The sequence below is a fragment of the Coptis chinensis genome, unplaced genomic scaffold, assembly GCF_015680905.1.
Source record: "Coptis chinensis isolate HL-2020 unplaced genomic scaffold, ASM1568090v1 utg1828_pilon_pilon, whole genome shotgun sequence".
NCBI classification, from domain to species: Eukaryota; Viridiplantae; Streptophyta; class Magnoliopsida; order Ranunculales; family Ranunculaceae; genus Coptis; species Coptis chinensis.
In genome coordinates this window covers 178,407-194,316 of record NW_028238117.1, presented here as the reverse complement: position 1 = coordinate 194,316, position 15,910 = coordinate 178,407, and the positions used below count along the sequence as shown (strand labels likewise).

General features: G+C 36.7%; 2 protein-coding genes and 1 pseudogene across 2 annotated transcripts; 2 read left to right on the top strand and 1 right to left on the bottom strand.

Moving 5' to 3' along the window:
* Window positions 1-805: 805 nt before the first annotated feature.
* LOC147473759 (Tetratricopeptide repeat (TPR)-like superfamily protein) lies at window positions 806-3,423 on the top strand. The gene is made up of 2 exons (XM_086587095.1): window positions 806-2,007; window positions 3,042-3,423. Exon 1 carries the CDS (start codon window positions 846-848, stop codon window positions 2,004-2,006), a length of 1,161 nt encoding a protein of 386 aa, XP_086443221.1. The 5' UTR covers window positions 806-845; the 3' UTR covers window position 2,007; window positions 3,042-3,423.
* LOC147473758 (pentatricopeptide repeat-containing protein At1g11290, chloroplastic pseudogene) lies at window positions 3,379-5,447 on the top strand (annotated as a pseudogene).
* A 3,252-nt stretch (window positions 5,448-8,699) lies between these two features.
* LOC147473757 (inositol-3-phosphate synthase) lies at window positions 8,700-12,124 on the bottom strand. The gene is made up of 9 exons (XM_086587077.1): window positions 11,853-12,124; window positions 11,711-11,779; window positions 11,457-11,592; window positions 10,783-11,030; window positions 10,354-10,696; window positions 10,090-10,266; window positions 9,807-9,995; window positions 9,658-9,720; window positions 8,700-9,184 (listed from the first exon to the last, which is right to left on the bottom strand). Exons 2-9 carry the CDS (start codon window positions 11,773-11,775, stop codon window positions 9,119-9,121), a joined length of 1,287 nt encoding a protein of 428 aa, XP_086443203.1. The 5' UTR covers window positions 11,776-11,779; window positions 11,853-12,124; the 3' UTR covers window positions 8,700-9,118.
* Between the last annotated feature and the right edge of the window lie 3,786 nt (window positions 12,125-15,910).

Below are 15,910 nucleotides of genomic sequence, written 5' to 3'. Positions count from 1 at the left end.
AAAAACAATACTCTACACTTCTACCGAGTACGAACGCTGGAATAAAAAACCACAACAGCGCAAGTTACAAGTTGGGATTACGAACGTTGGGTTTCTCATTCCAAGTTCGACCTACTTTCATTTGATGCATCTGGTTGGTCGAGTTGCATGGTTGGAATATCCAACTATGGTATCTGGCCATCTGGGCAATAGTCTATGCTCTCCATTGGACTCGCTCTAAAAGCATTCCCAATGCAAGTCAATATTTCTCTCTTTTATCACCTATCACCTCCACGTAGGCAGTTTTTTTCCCTTTTATCACCGTGAAAAGCAAGGTGAAACTGCTAAATGCAGAGGTGAATATTAATCTCAGATGGGATGTTAGATGTCGTTTGGATGTAAAAATCGAAAAAAGCTCCAGACGGAATGAAATATCTCATCTGAAATTTAAAAAAAAAACGAAAAAAAGTCAAAAAATCATGCGAGACGGAATGAAACGAAACATTCCGTCCAAAAAATAAACACAAGAGACAGAATCTAACATCCGGTCTGAAGTTCACAAGTCAGCCACTATCTCTCGGTTGAAAGTTTCACTCTAGTAATGACTTGAGAAAATAGTCACCCTCCTTTTCACATCTCCATTTGAACAAAAATTTAAACAAAAAGGAGATAAATTTTTTCACATTCCCCTCTTTTTAACCTGGAAATGCTCAAATTGTGCTGTGTAAATAAATCTACAGATCATCCTCAAGTTTTCAAACAATTTCGAAATTTTAAATACCGGAGTTTTCCAGCAAAAATATATATCGGTATAAAGACACACGAACGAATTGAGTTCTCTCCTCATTCTTTCCGAACAAAACAACATGACTTCAAAACAAGAAAACGAGGAAGCAGAAAAAGATTACAACACCATCTTCTCATCCAATCATTCAACTCCACAACCAACAATCACAGACCCACTTACAACCCAATTCACTTCACTCTCTTCCCTCTGTTTCGGCATAACTACTCTCCAAGATCTTGCATTCAGAGGTTCATGGCGCTCAATTCTAGAAAAAATAGCCCATGCAAGAAAACTCTCCCTCCTTACAAACCCACACGAACACTTAATCTATCTCACTTACAATGTTCTAGCATTAACTAAACTTCGTAAATATTTAGAAGCAAGTGAAGAGTTAGATACGTTAGAAGATTTGGATAGTATTCGTTACAAGTATGAATCTTTTCATGATTCTTATCCGGGTTTATCTGGTTCTATGATTCCTTTTGCTTTACGTTGGATTCATGCAGAGATTCCTGTCAAATTGGGTAAGAGACAAGAAACTTTAGATAGGTTGTATGTTTTACTTCATTTCGTTAAACTCAAATTGAATGATAAAGAAAAGGATGGTTTAGATGTTTGTGTTGGGCAGTGGAAGAAAAGAGAAGACTTTGTGATTAGTTCTATTTTAAGTCATCATTTGAATAATAAAGAGTTTGGAGTTTGTTTAAATTTGATGAATAGTTTACTTAATCGAAATGCCGATGATCCCGTGTTGTTATCGAAGCTCGGGTATATACAAATGCAGCTTGGTGATTTAGAAGGGTCGAAAGTTTCGTTTAATAGAGTTGAGAGTTTGATGAACAAGATGAAGGAAGGGACAGGGAATGTGGTGTTGAGTGAAGTGGGGTTTAAGAATCTTGTTAATAGGAATAAAGCTTTGATTTATTTGGTTGGGAAAGATTACGTTTCGGCTGTTAGGGAGTATGAGGAGTGTATTGAGAGAGATGCCAAGGATATTGTGGCGGTTAATAATAAGGCTTTGTGTTTGATGTATTTGAGGGATTTGCCGGATTCGATTAAGGTGTTGGAAAATGCGCTAGAGAGAGTACCGACTTACGCTTTGAATGAGACTGTTGTGGTGAATTTGTGTAGTATGTATGAGTTGGCTTATGTTAACCATTCTGAGATCAAGAAGACGCTTAGTAACTGGATCGCAAGAGTTGCTCCTGACGATTTTGACTCGTCTTGTACTCGTGTTTAAGGTATTCCTGGTTCCTTACATCTTAATGGGAATTTCAATATATGTCTTGTTTATGTGCATTGTATCCATTATCTGAATGTTGATTCAGTGGTAGAGCTTGATAGGGTTAATGTGATATTTCTCTCATGTCATATCTGAGTTCTTTACTTGATTATTTGCGTCACATCCAACATTTGGATTCCAATAGATTTTCATGGGACCTTAGGCTTGGTGTTTGCTAACAAAATGAGACTCTTGCCTATAAGTTCATCAGCTAAAAAGGAATAGAAGTGGTGGGGGCATCGAAGGGAAAGGGTTCTGACACTACTTTAAGCATGTTGATTAAATGTTTGAAATTTCAGTTCTAATACAAATTTGACTTTAGCGTAGTTTTAAACATAATTTATGTATGCAATATTATTGCACATAGTTTGGAAAATTTTCCAATCCATCCCAAAACAGTTTCGTTCATCAGATTGAACTTGAGAGCTTTCAAGCATGGTTTGAGTATGGTATGTTTTTATTCACCTGTACTGGCTCTTCACAGGGGCAAGGTCACCACGACAACTGAACACATGTCAGTCCCTGGCTTATTGCATCTCATGTCTTGACCCACAAATCCTTCTATTTCACAGGGGCAAGGTCGAAATCTTTGCTAACGCCCTCTTGTCCTCCCCATCAAACTATTTAGTATATAACATAGAGTGCCTAGTGTTGGTCAATGACTTGGTTCAGGCATGATACACCAATAATGAATGAAACTAAGCTGCAGGCTCGTGATTTTGGTTTATAGCACCATTTTGTCTTGGCTTTTGAGCAAACTAAGATTCTCCGTGAACCAAATTAATGAGTGGGAAATACTTCAATGCTGATACCGTCGAATCCAAAGTGCAGAAATGGCATCATTCATTTGAAGGCGCTTACCCACCCGTGTTGAATAATGATATCGTCTTATTTGAATTTATATATGTGACTGCTACCCATTATTCATTTCGCAGGCGAAAGTTGCTAATGTAATGAAATCTTTGTTTCCTTTTTTTTTTTTTTGTATGGCAGGTGCAGCCTTACGAACACACTTTCAGCGTATCACAAACAGTATGCGCATTTGTATTGAAGGGATGGTTGTGCTATAACAGTATTCTGAACAAGATGGGTGCCTCAACTAGTTACCATAGATTCCAGCTGAAATGTGGCAGCTTCAAGCTTCATGCTGTCTAATGGCATATGACAGAATTTTTTTTCTAAAAGACTGTACTGTTATTGAAAACCCAGCAAAACTTGTGACATTCAGAAAACTATTGATTGTAATTTGTTTCACCTTGCAACATAATGTGTTTTCTCCCCAGTCTCAAAGTGGATGGACAGAAGGGTTGTATACTTGTATGATGTTCTATGTTGTATGCATTGCTTTTCTGGGTTGTGAATGAAATTTATATCTCTACTGGGCAGTTCATTTGTTTGCTTAAAAAATTGTCAAAAAATAAATAAAAATGGTGCTTGTCCAGTAAATCACAATAGTCCAGTAGATGATCTTGCAATTGCAGAATGTGGGCTGGTTATTACACCAATGTTCAAAGCTTAAATTCTACAGACACGGACAATCTCTTCATGCTGCAATCATCAAGGCATCCACTCAAGATGATGTCTTTCTGTCCAATCACCTCCTCAACATGTATGCTAAATGCAACGACAGTGTCTCTGCGAATAAAGTCTTTGATGAAATGCCGGAAAGAAACCTTGTGTCGTGGTCTGCTATTATTTCTGGGCATTTCCAAGCTGGAAACCATTCCATGGCACTTGAACTGTTTTCTAAAATGGAAATGGAACCTAATGAGTTTGTCTATGCTAGTGTCGTTAGTGCTTGTGCCGCCCTTTCTGCACCTAGACAGGGAAAACAGGTTCATGCTCGGACGATTAAAACTGGGTTTGAATCGATTTCCTTTGTGTCCAACTCTCTTATTTCAATGTATATGAATTGTGGTGTTTGTAATGATGCATTTGCAGTTTTTTCTAATACATCTGAAGCTTCATCTGTTGTTTCATATAATGCACTGATCACAGGTTTCGCGGAGAACAAACAACCTGAAAGAGGATTAGAGGTGTTTAAGTTCATGAATGGCCGAGATGTTGTTTCTGATCAGTTTACTTTGGTGGGTGTGTTGGGAATTTGCGCGGATATAAAAGATTTGTGGTGGGGGATTGTGGTTCATTGCTTGGCAATCAAGCTCGGACTAGATTCCACTGCTTTTGTTGGCAATGTGATTTTGACAATGTACTCAAGGTGTTGTTTTATTGAAGAGATGGAGAAGGCATTTAGGGAAATTGAAGAGAATGATGTTATTTCATGGAATACCATTATCAGTGCTTGCTCTATGTCTGGAGATCATGCCAAGGGATTGAAATATTTTGAAGAGATGATGATGGATAACGGAATTGGTGTAAGACTTGATGATTTCACGTTTGCAAGTGCCCTTGCTTCTTGTGCAGGGATTGCATCTTTCATTATGGAAAGCAGATTCATGCTCACATTATCAGAACAAGGCTTAATCTGGATGTAGGGGTTGGTAATGCCCTTGTGAACATGTATGCTAAATGTGGTTGCATTGGATATGCAATCAGCATTTTCGATAGAATGTTGCACCGCAATCTTGTATCATGGAACACTATCATAGCGGCACTAGGAAATCACGGATTGGGCAGAAGAGCACTTAGTATGTTTGAGCAGATGAGAACACTGGGAGTAAAGCCAGATTCTGTGACATTTATTGGACTGCTAGCCTCATGTAATCATGCAGGGTTGGTCGATGAAGGAGAGACCTGCTTCAATGCAATGAAAGAGCTATATGAGATATCCCCTCAAATTGAACATCTATCTTGCCTGATTGATCTACTGGGGAAAGCTGGGAGATTAAACAAAGCCAAAGAGTATTTGGAAAAATCTTTTTTGGGAATGATGTTGTTGTACTAGGAAGCTTGCTTTCTGCTTGTAGGCTGCATGGGAATGTTGTAGTTGGTGAATGGGTGGCTCAACGGCTTTTGGAGCTTCAACCTGTTACCAGCTCACCTTATGTCCTGTTATCGAACTTATATGCTTTAAGTGGGAAGTGGGATGGTGTTGCCGATGCAAGGAAGATGCTGAAAGGCAGTGGAGTGAAGAAGGAACCTGGTTATAGTTTAGTCCAAGTGAAGGGAGTTGTAGAAAAGTTCACTGTAGGAGATTTTTCGCATTCTTTTATGCAAGAGACGAAAGAAACACTCAGAAGTTTGAATTGGGAAGTGAGCAGAGTTGGTTTAACTTAGTTCCTTCGATGTGTTGGATAATTTGTTTGCAAGTTGCATTACAGCAAAATTTCTGGTTTCAGTTTGTAGCTAACATAGTTTACTCAGTCCTGTAAATCACACAATGAGTTCATATGTGTTTGCTACATCTTTCTCTTTCCCTATACTCAATTCCGAGTCCTAGATTGCAGCTTACATTCACCGTTAACAAATAAAACCGATTTGAAGCAAACAAGATACTCCATTTCATTTATTGTGAAAATAGTAATTGAAAATGCGTCCTTGTTTGCAGGTCAGTATGTAAAACATGGTGTGAAATGCTTGATAATACTCATTTCACCCAACTACACCTCAATGCATCAATGCTTAAATCAGGTAACACATCTTCTTTCATCTGTTTCCCTCCTGTATTTCGTAATGTTGTTTACACTATTCCAAAATCAGATGAAAACTGGCCTATCAATACCACAAAGATTGATCTAACATTTACATCACTTCAACGACATTACGCGGAACGTCCTGTGAATGGAATTGTATTGACGTATTCTAGACTCTTGTGGTTCAATCGATGGTTGTCAATTGATGCCATTAGGAGGGTGTCTTTCGGTGGTTGATTCTTGTTTTGAAGATCATATTGAATCATGGTTCAAATACTCTGTTAGTAAGTGTTTTACAGATGGATTGAGGTTTGGAAATATAGTTGAGCCCATTTCGTTTTGGAAGAATAATGAAATCTTACTACTGGGTGATCTTTCAACACTGGTTTCTTACAACGTTGTGAGTGGAAAGTTTACGCTACTTCAAGTTAAACTTCCACAAAGTAACTCGCCGTGGGTTAGTTCACAACCATATAAAATATTTCTGCATGTTGAGACGCTCTTATCATTCAAGCCAGCCTACAAAATGGAGGAGCCATCCCAGCCAAAAAGAAAGAAACACAAGACTCTAACATTTTGTGGTGCATAATACATGAAAGCTGTATACTGAACACTTGTTTTAAGCCATTAATAATTTCCATGGTAGAAGCTTATCTAAAGCTATCATTATATATTTCTTGTAATTTTGTTGCTGTAGTGTATACTATTTGGAAATCAAGGAATGCTTTGGTATTTCATCCACATGACAATTTGTCAATTAACTGTTTGAGTAACTTGTAGTCACTGGAAGTACTGCATAGCAAATGTGATCTTCATTTTGGGTGAACTGCCTCATTAAAATGACTACTGCTTGTGATCAAATGCTTGAATACTGGTTTTAATTTTATGCCATCTATGGGTTTTCTCCTCTGTTACAGCTGGTTTCAGATAATACAAGACATCTAAACCTGAGGAAGCAGAAAGCCAAATTATTTTAGAAGCTCTTGATATTACAAGTAGAAAAGAAAAGACTACGATTTTGACAGTATTGAGAATTCATATTTCGCCTTTTGCTGTACTGCAAAGGTTACCAAAGCTTTTCATGACAAGAGGTTGTTTCTATATATATATATATATTTTGGTAAAGATAGTTATTGCTATATTCAGTTACTAGAGAAGACTTTCTCTGCATATCTTTATTTATTTGTGCTTAAAATTTAGGGTTAGTTAGGGTTACCGCCATTTTCAAAAATATTATTGATACCCAGTGTTCTAAAAAACGCTAGGCGGTAGTCGGGCGGTGGGAGAGCGCCTAGCGCCAAGGCTTTCTAGGCAGTGCCTAGACGGGCAAGGCACTAGGCGGTTTTTTTTTCCTAATATATATTGTAATACACACATATACTACAAGAAATGAAGAAAATCATTTACCATAACTCAAAAAATAAACACAAACAAAGATACTTATTACAAAAATCCGTAATAGTTGAGGAATATTGACTTTACATAAAAATATACTCTTTGTTATAGTGGCATATAATTTATATTAGACTTGAGTCTTTTAAACTCATTCAAATCTTAAGCCTACACGGGTCTTTATTTTTCGACATTTAATAATTTAAAAAAAAATGACTGGACCGCCTAGACCGCCTAATCGGTCCGCCTAGACATGCCTAGTCGGTCTATCAATTTTTTAAACGAGTAGGGCCTAGGCGAGTCGGTTGGGCACTGCCTAGCGCCTAGAGACCGCCTAGACCAATTTTTAGAACAGTGGTGATACCCCTTCAGTTGCAAAATTCAACGGCTACGAGATGAAGTTTTTTTTTCACATGAAGAAATATGACCGTTGGATCTTACGAGATGAAGTATTTTATCATCCACCACTCTCAAATTAAATTTGAGGGGTTCGATGTTGACTAGGTTTCAACTAGGCTCTGCACATATCTTGGAGAAAAGATTGTATCTTGACTTTGAAATAACTAATTCAGACCATCTTTAGGAGAGAAACCAAGAAAACACCTAATATTTGAACCAAACCAAATACCAAACCACAAAAACACAAAATATTTGAATCAAACCAAATACCAAATCTAAAAAACCCCAACCAATTTTATGAGCCTATCAAATAGTTGATATCCAATGACGCGGTTTTAGATAAATCGCGTCGTACCGTAAACCATGCAGCTTTCGCAAAACCACGCCACAAAAGCCCAAGCTCACACGGTTTTCTAGAAACTCTACGAGATGTGTCCCACATTAACTTTTTTTTTTCTCTTTTCAAATCTCTTGCGCCGTTTTACAAAACTGGCGATTGAAGCTCACACTCTAGCCCAAGTCCATGCGGTGTTCAAATCCAAAACCGCAAGTGAGATTTGATACAATACTAAAACAAACACCAAATCGGCCAAAATTTGGTGTTTACTTTGGTATTTTTTTGGTGTTTTCATCAACATGTGTCTCTCCTGAAATTGAAAATTTGGTGTTTAATGCCAAGAGTCTAGAGGATCACCTAAAGATGCTTTTAGTCACAATAGTGCAAAGCTGATCAATAAATGAAATCTGAGGGGATATAGTACGAGCTTTGGTGTAAGTCATATAACGACATGAATGCCTTCATCACAGATAATAGCATACAGGCGATGTTTTTTGTTCAGCGCTTGTGCTTGCCATCTTTCACTCTGGATATCATTGGTGCAACAGGGCGATAAGGCAAGGTAAGCATGATAACTTATCGTAATCTACCCTTGAATTCAACGAGATCAATAAGGGAAGATGTGGTGCAAGAAGATTGTTATTTGCAATTAATCCACCTTTGATACTGAAAGAAAGTAACAGGGCATGAAAACGAAGGCTCGCAAAACTTTTGCGGTAAAATACACGTTGTGATAATTTTTTCCTTTTCAACATGCATGAACGATCAAAATCACTTGAATATGAACTCAGACTACATGCACTATCATGGTCTTTTTTGTTCGTATTTTGAGTCATCAGAGTCACGATAAGGTTCAGTTTTTGAACTCACTCTCACTATCTTTGTTCGTATTTTTGAGTCATCAGAGTCCCTATAAGGCCTTACAACTAGAAATATTTCATACATATATATATATATATATATATTCATAATTCATTTCATTTCACATATAACTTCCACATGTAAAACTACTGAAATGGACCAAAGCAAACGAAGGACACATGAATAAGACTTGACCTATAAGGCCTTAATACCATAGTCCACAGCCAAGTATTCTATCTCCTATAGTCAACATATGAATTACGATGGGAACCTGAATGAGAGAAAATAAACATGTGAGTTACAATGACTCCTGACTGCTTAGAAAATCTGAATTACAGTGACTCCTGGCTGCTTAGAAAACACATTCCTACACAACTCTCAAACTTTTCTAATCACAACAAAATGCGTCCTTCACTTGGTCAAGTTGTCTTCCTTTCATTTATATTCCAAAATCATGTTGTTTTCTGGGGCCAAGCCAACACAAGCCCTTAGTATGTTCTCAAGCATTGCCCTTTGCTTGGACAGAGCATTAACGACTGGAGTGCCAGGGGAACCTACATCACAAAAGCACAAAAGCAGAACAAAATCATTCAACATTTTAGTAAAACATGCACCTTCAACTTATGCTACTTAACTCGCCCCAAAAAAACACCTTAAGCTACTTAAGATCGAAACTGGAGTAATGAAGGAATACGCCGGTCAATTCCTAAATCTACTTGAGGAAATTTGATACTAAAAGGGAATCATTGCAATAGCAAGGCCAGCATTGGTAGATTCACATTTTCTAGTAGACATGGACTGCCTGTTTAATGCTTGTCAATTATATGCAATATCTTGTGTGACATTATTTTCTTGTAGCCCCATGTATGACCCACACTACGAACCCATGTTCACCACGACTCTAGGACAAGTCCAGTTGGTGAGGCATCGCCTCACACCCTCACCAACTAGCAAATCAGGGAGGCGATCCCGTATGACTAGTACAATGACTTTATACGTAAAAATTAGACGATGCATGTTTGCTTACCAGTGGGGCCTTGGTGAGATAACTGAGAATAGTAGCAACTGGGTGGAAGGAATGGAACTTGCCCTGTTAAAACCAATAAAACAAACAAATTAGCTCAAACATTATTAGGTACTAAAACATACGAACCAGAGTGCATATTAGAAAATTACCTCTCCCTCAGCTTTGAGCTGGATTCGGGTGCTGAGTTCAGCAAGCAGGACCAAGTCTAGTATGATGGGAGCAGCCAACAAGGAATCCTCACAAGTATTGTGCATGACAATAGTGCTCTTACCACCCATGAATATCTCTGATGTGTACTCATCCATAGCTCTCTTGCTATCCCCCACATATGGCACATACTAGAAGAATATAAAATGTCAATTCATTAATACCAAAAGTAAGATTACACCATCTCAAAAGAGTTCATTGATGAAAAATGAGATTGTGTTGTACCTTGATAACAATGACATGGTCGGGGTGCTCGCCCGGCTCATAAAGGATACCATTGCTAGAAACCATGTCGTCGACAACATTACTTTTTGAGATTTCCTTTGACCGGAAAGTCTGAGGTGCCGAGAGATTCATGCCATCATTGTTACCGAGATGGTTGTAGCTTACTATTGATGTTGGCTGTAATACCAAGTTAACAGCACAATTACCGTTAAACACCATAACCACTTAAATAAAGCATGACAGTGAATCACCAATTACTCTCACCTTGATTCCAGCTCCTACAAGAAAATCAACCAGCACAGATTTCATTTTGGTCTGTCCACTCTTGAAATCATCTCCACCAATCAAAGAGTTATTCTTAATAGCCAAATCAATGACCCCAGGAACAAAAGTGTTCTGGGGGCTACCATTGATGAACGGGACATTTTCATAAATACATGCCAAGGCAAACAAGGTAGAAGGTGCTATTTCAGACTCATTCTTGTCCAGTGAAGCCAAGAGATTCTCCGTGGTATCATTGAGTCCAACAATAACATTACTGTATCTCTCTGTGTTGGCAGTCCAAAGAACTACCACACTGTCTACCTTGGTAGACTCCTTAAATTCCCTGATGCCACAAATCAGCTTAAATCAACATCTAATCATTTATTATCTAACACAATCACAGATACCTTGATTACACAGTATGGGTACCTTATATCCTTGATGACTTGTTGCATTTGTTCCTTCTTCGTCCCTTTGATCACGTTGGTAGCACGTGTTCCTTGATTCGCCGCGATGAAATCAGGGTCGTAGATACCAGGTAGTGGCACCATAGATTCCATGTAAGGCCTCAGCTGCTTTTGCAAATCAATGTCCAAGACCTTAGCCCTGGTCATGGCATCTGCCAAGTTCATGTCACTTATATCCCAACCCCCAAACACAATGTCATCAGGGTTTACCTGACCATGATAAAAACAATCAATCAAGATGAGTAAATTCCTTTCTTTCTTTTCCCATTTCCCCTCACTTTATCACATGACACATGGCAATGTACATAGGTGGTGGCCAGTTGGCTATTTCTTTACAGATGAGTTCACTAGTGAATACATGTCAAGAGTCATATGCCACTTGTACATCAAAATGGCCAAATGGTGCAAAGAGAGCTTGTGGTTTTTTTGCTCTGTTATAGACTTCACAGAGTTACAGGTTCATCAGTTCATGGGTTATCAAGGGAAATTCTTTTATTTTATTTAGTTATCTCCCTTTCACCTATGAAAACCAACCAAAGATCCACCAAAAGTGGAAAGGTACACACTTTATTTTGGTTCTCATAGAAATAAAATGGAAAAACATATCAACTAAAAATTTGATATAGAAAAGGCTACCATTGGAAGTAGGCTCTTGAAAGGAGCATATATCTCTTCCCCATTAAAAGATCCAACTCTAATGGTTGAGGCCTGAGTCAAAGATCCAAAGTAATTGGCTTGTTGAACTTTATCCTTAGTAGCCCAAGAGATTCCTCTGCAAAAACAAAAAGATACCATCAAATAGTTTAATCACCACACTATATTAAAGTATTAAACCAACCAACCATACTAAGACTAAACTAATAAATCAAAATATGGGACTAGAATCTCACTCTCTATTGCTAATAACACCAGCTGTAAGTGTTGAGCCATTGTTTCCACCCCATCCAACAAGCATAACACTATAAAAAAAGATCAAACATTTCAAAACAAGCACAACAAAACAAACAAAAAGTGTAAAGATTTAGAGCTAACCCAAGCTTGGGAACACAAGTATCAGTTTTGAACTCATACTGAACACACTTAGGCTTAACTACCCACTTATAAGACCCATCCTTGTTTTCATGAACAAGTTCAGTTGTATCATACTTGTACACTGAATGAATCTCATCATCACCATACTTAACATTCGGGCTCTCAACTTTGAAACTTTCAATAAACAAAAAAAAAAAAAAAAAAAAATAGTCCTTAATGAAGAAGAAAAAAAATGCTTATCCTTAAAACTAAACCTCTTGTTGATGAATCTCTATAGCCAAGGGGTGTGTGTGTATTTATAACCAAAATGCAGGGTGACACGTGGAGATATCTGATTTGTTTTGGGCCCACAGGGAGGTTTTTTATTTTTTTAAAACTCTTTTTGGTACTTGTGTGTGAAAAGTGAGTGTAGCGTAGCCATGCAAACAACTAGAGTGACAGTGCAGGAATGCAACGCGAAGTGGACGATGATGACGGGACATATGGTGGGGACACATTGCACTTTACTTGTCGTGGTTAGTGCTTTTAGTGGACGCGTGTGTTTTTAACTTTTCCTCTTGGTAGGGAAAGTGGAGCCCATATTATGAAGGTGCGAGAAGGAATGCTGAAGTAGGATTCAGTGTCACGGGTCTCTTTTGCACTTTTTTTTTGGCTTAGCATTATTGAACAAGTAGGACTCAGTATCTGGCTTCTTTAGCTGATATAGAATTGGTGTTTCTGTGTTTTCAAGAGGAATCATACGAATAAATTTGGTGATGTGTTTGTTTGAGGATTTGAGCTACAAATTTGTAAACAAGTATGCGAACGTTGTTACGCATTTTATGTCGCTCTAATATTTTTCGGATAGTATGATTTTTGTTTCTATAACATCTCTAAGATAGTATGATTTTTTGAATTATAGTTTTAATCTAAAAAATAATATAAAAGTATTAAGAAATGTTGAATATAATTTCAGTGACGTGAAGGAGGTTTTTTAAATTATTTTAAATAATATGAAGTTAATTTTAATTTCAATAAAGTGAGAGAGTTTTTTTATAAATTGTTTAAAAACAAAACTTATTAGAATAATTAAAGGAGGTGGTTATAAAATCTTAAAATAGAGAGATTAGAAATACACTCTGTTGAAAAGTATGACTCCTAAATACCCTGCTATTATATAGGGAGAGATTTATATTGGTAGTTTGGTACAACTTTGAAAAATAGACTCAGTCAAAATACTTGATATACGGCTTGGTTAGTTGGTTGGCTGTTTAGTGTTTTCACTGCCCGAATTTCGTCCATGCCCATGCAAAACCGTAAAAGTCTGTTCCAAGACTTCCAACCACTTTATCAATGAAACACTGCCTTGGAACTATGCATTGTTAGCAATTCGCCGTACGTGAATTATATTCCCGATTCGAATTTTTGAAGGAAAAACGTATAATATTTTCAAATGTTTGAAAGATTCACAATAATTTGCGATTTTTTATCTTGAATCGAATACTACGGATTTTGCTGAAAATTCACATACTACATATTCACAAAAAAAAAATCGGCTAATTCAGCAAAAAAAAATTATGAAAATTCGGCAAATTCGGCAAAAGCCGAATACTACATATTCACGCAAAAAAATTATGAAAATTCAATTGCGTTTTTGTTATTTTTTATATACTTTAAGTCCTCACTCTTACTTTAAGTCCGTCACTCTTATATTTTTAGTGATAAATTAATCTAAAAGCTTTGTTTTTATATTTTTTTGGACAATATTTAATTTGTCATGTCATGGTGTGTGTGTATTTTGAAATTTGAACGTTAATTTCAATCTAAGAACAAATAAATGAAGGTATTTATATGAACCATTCAATTGGTTTCAATATTTTTGTAGTTAAATTGTTTAGATATGTTTGTTATGTTGTAAAGAATAACAACTATTATTAATATTTACTAACATAATATCATGAATTTTTTACTTCCGAATTTTTGCAACCAAACGTTTAAAACGTGTATTAATTAAACACCGCATAATTGGCGTATTGCGAATTTTTGACCGTACCATTTTTTTTAATCACCGAATAATTCTCAAATTATGCCCGTACCGTATTTTTAAAATCCAACTCTCGAATTATTCCCGTACCGTATTTTTGCTGTATCCCAAATTGCTAACAAGAGAACTATGTTTGAGTTCAAACACTCAAGTTTAAAGTCTATTCAGTAAAACCCAACTTACACTATTTGTACTTTACATATTTTCACTTCATTACCATTTTCACCACTTGATGATAGTGTTTTTTTACCACTTTGATTGGTGTATGTCTAAGTTACGTTCCCATTTTTATATAGGGGTAGATTCCGTTTACAACACTTTTTATACAATATCTCTTGAAAATATGATTTAAGCTTTGATTCCTTATAGATATGATCTACACACTATGAAGATCATCTCTATAAAAATTCATCTAATTTGAAAACTCCTAACCATTGCGATTTTGTAACTCTTTTTTAGCAAACTTAGAAATGTTTAAAGGACCGATTGTATAAAAACGTGTTGTAAACAAACTTACCCCTAAACTTGTGGTTAGCTAATTTCCACATTTACAGGAAGCTTGAAGCCATTAACTATCACATTACTTCAGAGCTTGGCAGCATGCGCTAGTGTACTACTTGGCAGGGGTGGATCTATTGTTGGGTGGATCAATCCGATTGAAAAAAAAAAGTAGTAGTGACCTAAATCTCCTGTAGGGTAGGCCCCTCAATCCGATTCACAAAAAAAGTGTGTAGTGTACGGCCCTAGGAAAATAAAAATAAAAGTAAAAAGGCCTTAACAAAAACACGTTTAATTCTAACATCTCTTATCATTTTGAACTTGTAAATTTATTTTTTACTATAATTTTTATGAAGTGAATCATCATTTTCACCCGAGGGAAAAATCTCGGATTAATAGACAACACCAAAAAATCTCTTCGTTGCCTAATTTGTTGAAAATTTTGCAACATGTTGAAAATGAACAGACATCTTTGCGAGTTAGAATGGAATTATTAATTCCGGTTTCTAATATCTTGATCACGATTTCATCAAGTAGTTCTTCTATCAATTTTGCCTTTCATTATTGTTTTCACACCCTACAATTGAAAACATCGATTAGCTCTGTGCTATTTTATTTATTTTTTGTTATTATACCGCCAATTTTTTATTTTTCTTTTGGCCGTGAATAGTCTTGAAATTTTGCGACCTAAACTTTGCTGGCATAGAATTGCTTGCATCGAGAGATAGTAGCATTTTAAGAGAAAGACAAACGACGAGGGCAATTGTGAAAGTTATTGGAGTTATATGAACTGATAATTTTTCTTCCAAGTTATGTTTCCCTTTTTATGACAGATTGTTTGCGTGTGTGTGTTTTTTTTTGCTAATGATGTATTTATTATATATTTTGTTCGTTTTCATATTAAAAAAACTATTATAGTATACTTATAAATGTATTAGGAATTTATCATCAGTAGTCACATTCTGTGGTGTCCTACCTCGATGAATTTACTGGCTCCACCACTGCTACTTGGGCAGGCTTGGTGAAAATAGAAGTGAAACTGAGGTGTTTGGAGGGTTTGGGCCAGCGTTTTCTTGGTAGGTCATAGGCGGTCCTGTTACCAATTGCTTAATGATACAGATTCTATTGAACACTTGCCATAAGTTCAAGGCTTACGAAAATTTCATTCCTTTGGCATCAGTAACTTTGGACCAAGACTGCAAGTGGCCACACTCTTGCTCAAAAACAAACTTTCTTTGGTCGAAATAAATTAATATTTGCTCTGCAGGGGAAGGCATTTGTCGTGAACTTGCTTAGATAGAATATATAAGGCATTCGCTTGGTTACCAAAGCTTGAAAAAGAGGCTTGGTTTTCCAAATGGACTATGCTTCAGAATAGCTTGTCCATTTGAATTTCGAATGTGGACTGATCGCATTTCAATTTATTATCAATGGCTGCTGAACACAATTATGTCATAAAAAGACGATTAAACTTAATCGTATGGTATGCTATCAAATCTGGGCCACTCATACCAAGGGGTGCGTGTGTATTGCATGG

What these genes read in the sequence shown, in the direction of transcription:
- LOC147473757 (XM_086587077.1), bottom strand. Translation starts at nt 11,775, where the DNA reads ATGCTTGTTGGATGGGGTGGAAACAATGGCTCAACACTTACAGCTGGT. An exon ending in GGTGTTATTAGCAATAGAGA is followed by an intron (nt 11,593 to 11,710) that starts GTGAGATTCTAG and finishes TTGTTTTTGCAG; the next exon opens with AGGAATCTCTTGGGCTACTA. An exon ending in AGCTCAAAGCTGAGGGAGAG is followed by an intron (nt 9,721 to 9,806) that starts GTAATTTTCTAA and finishes TGGTTTTAACAG; the next exon opens with GGCAAGTTCCATTCCTTCCA.
- LOC147473759 (XM_086587095.1), top strand. Translation starts at nt 846, where the DNA reads ATGACTTCAAAACAAGAAAACGAGGAAGCAGAAAAAGATTACAACACC.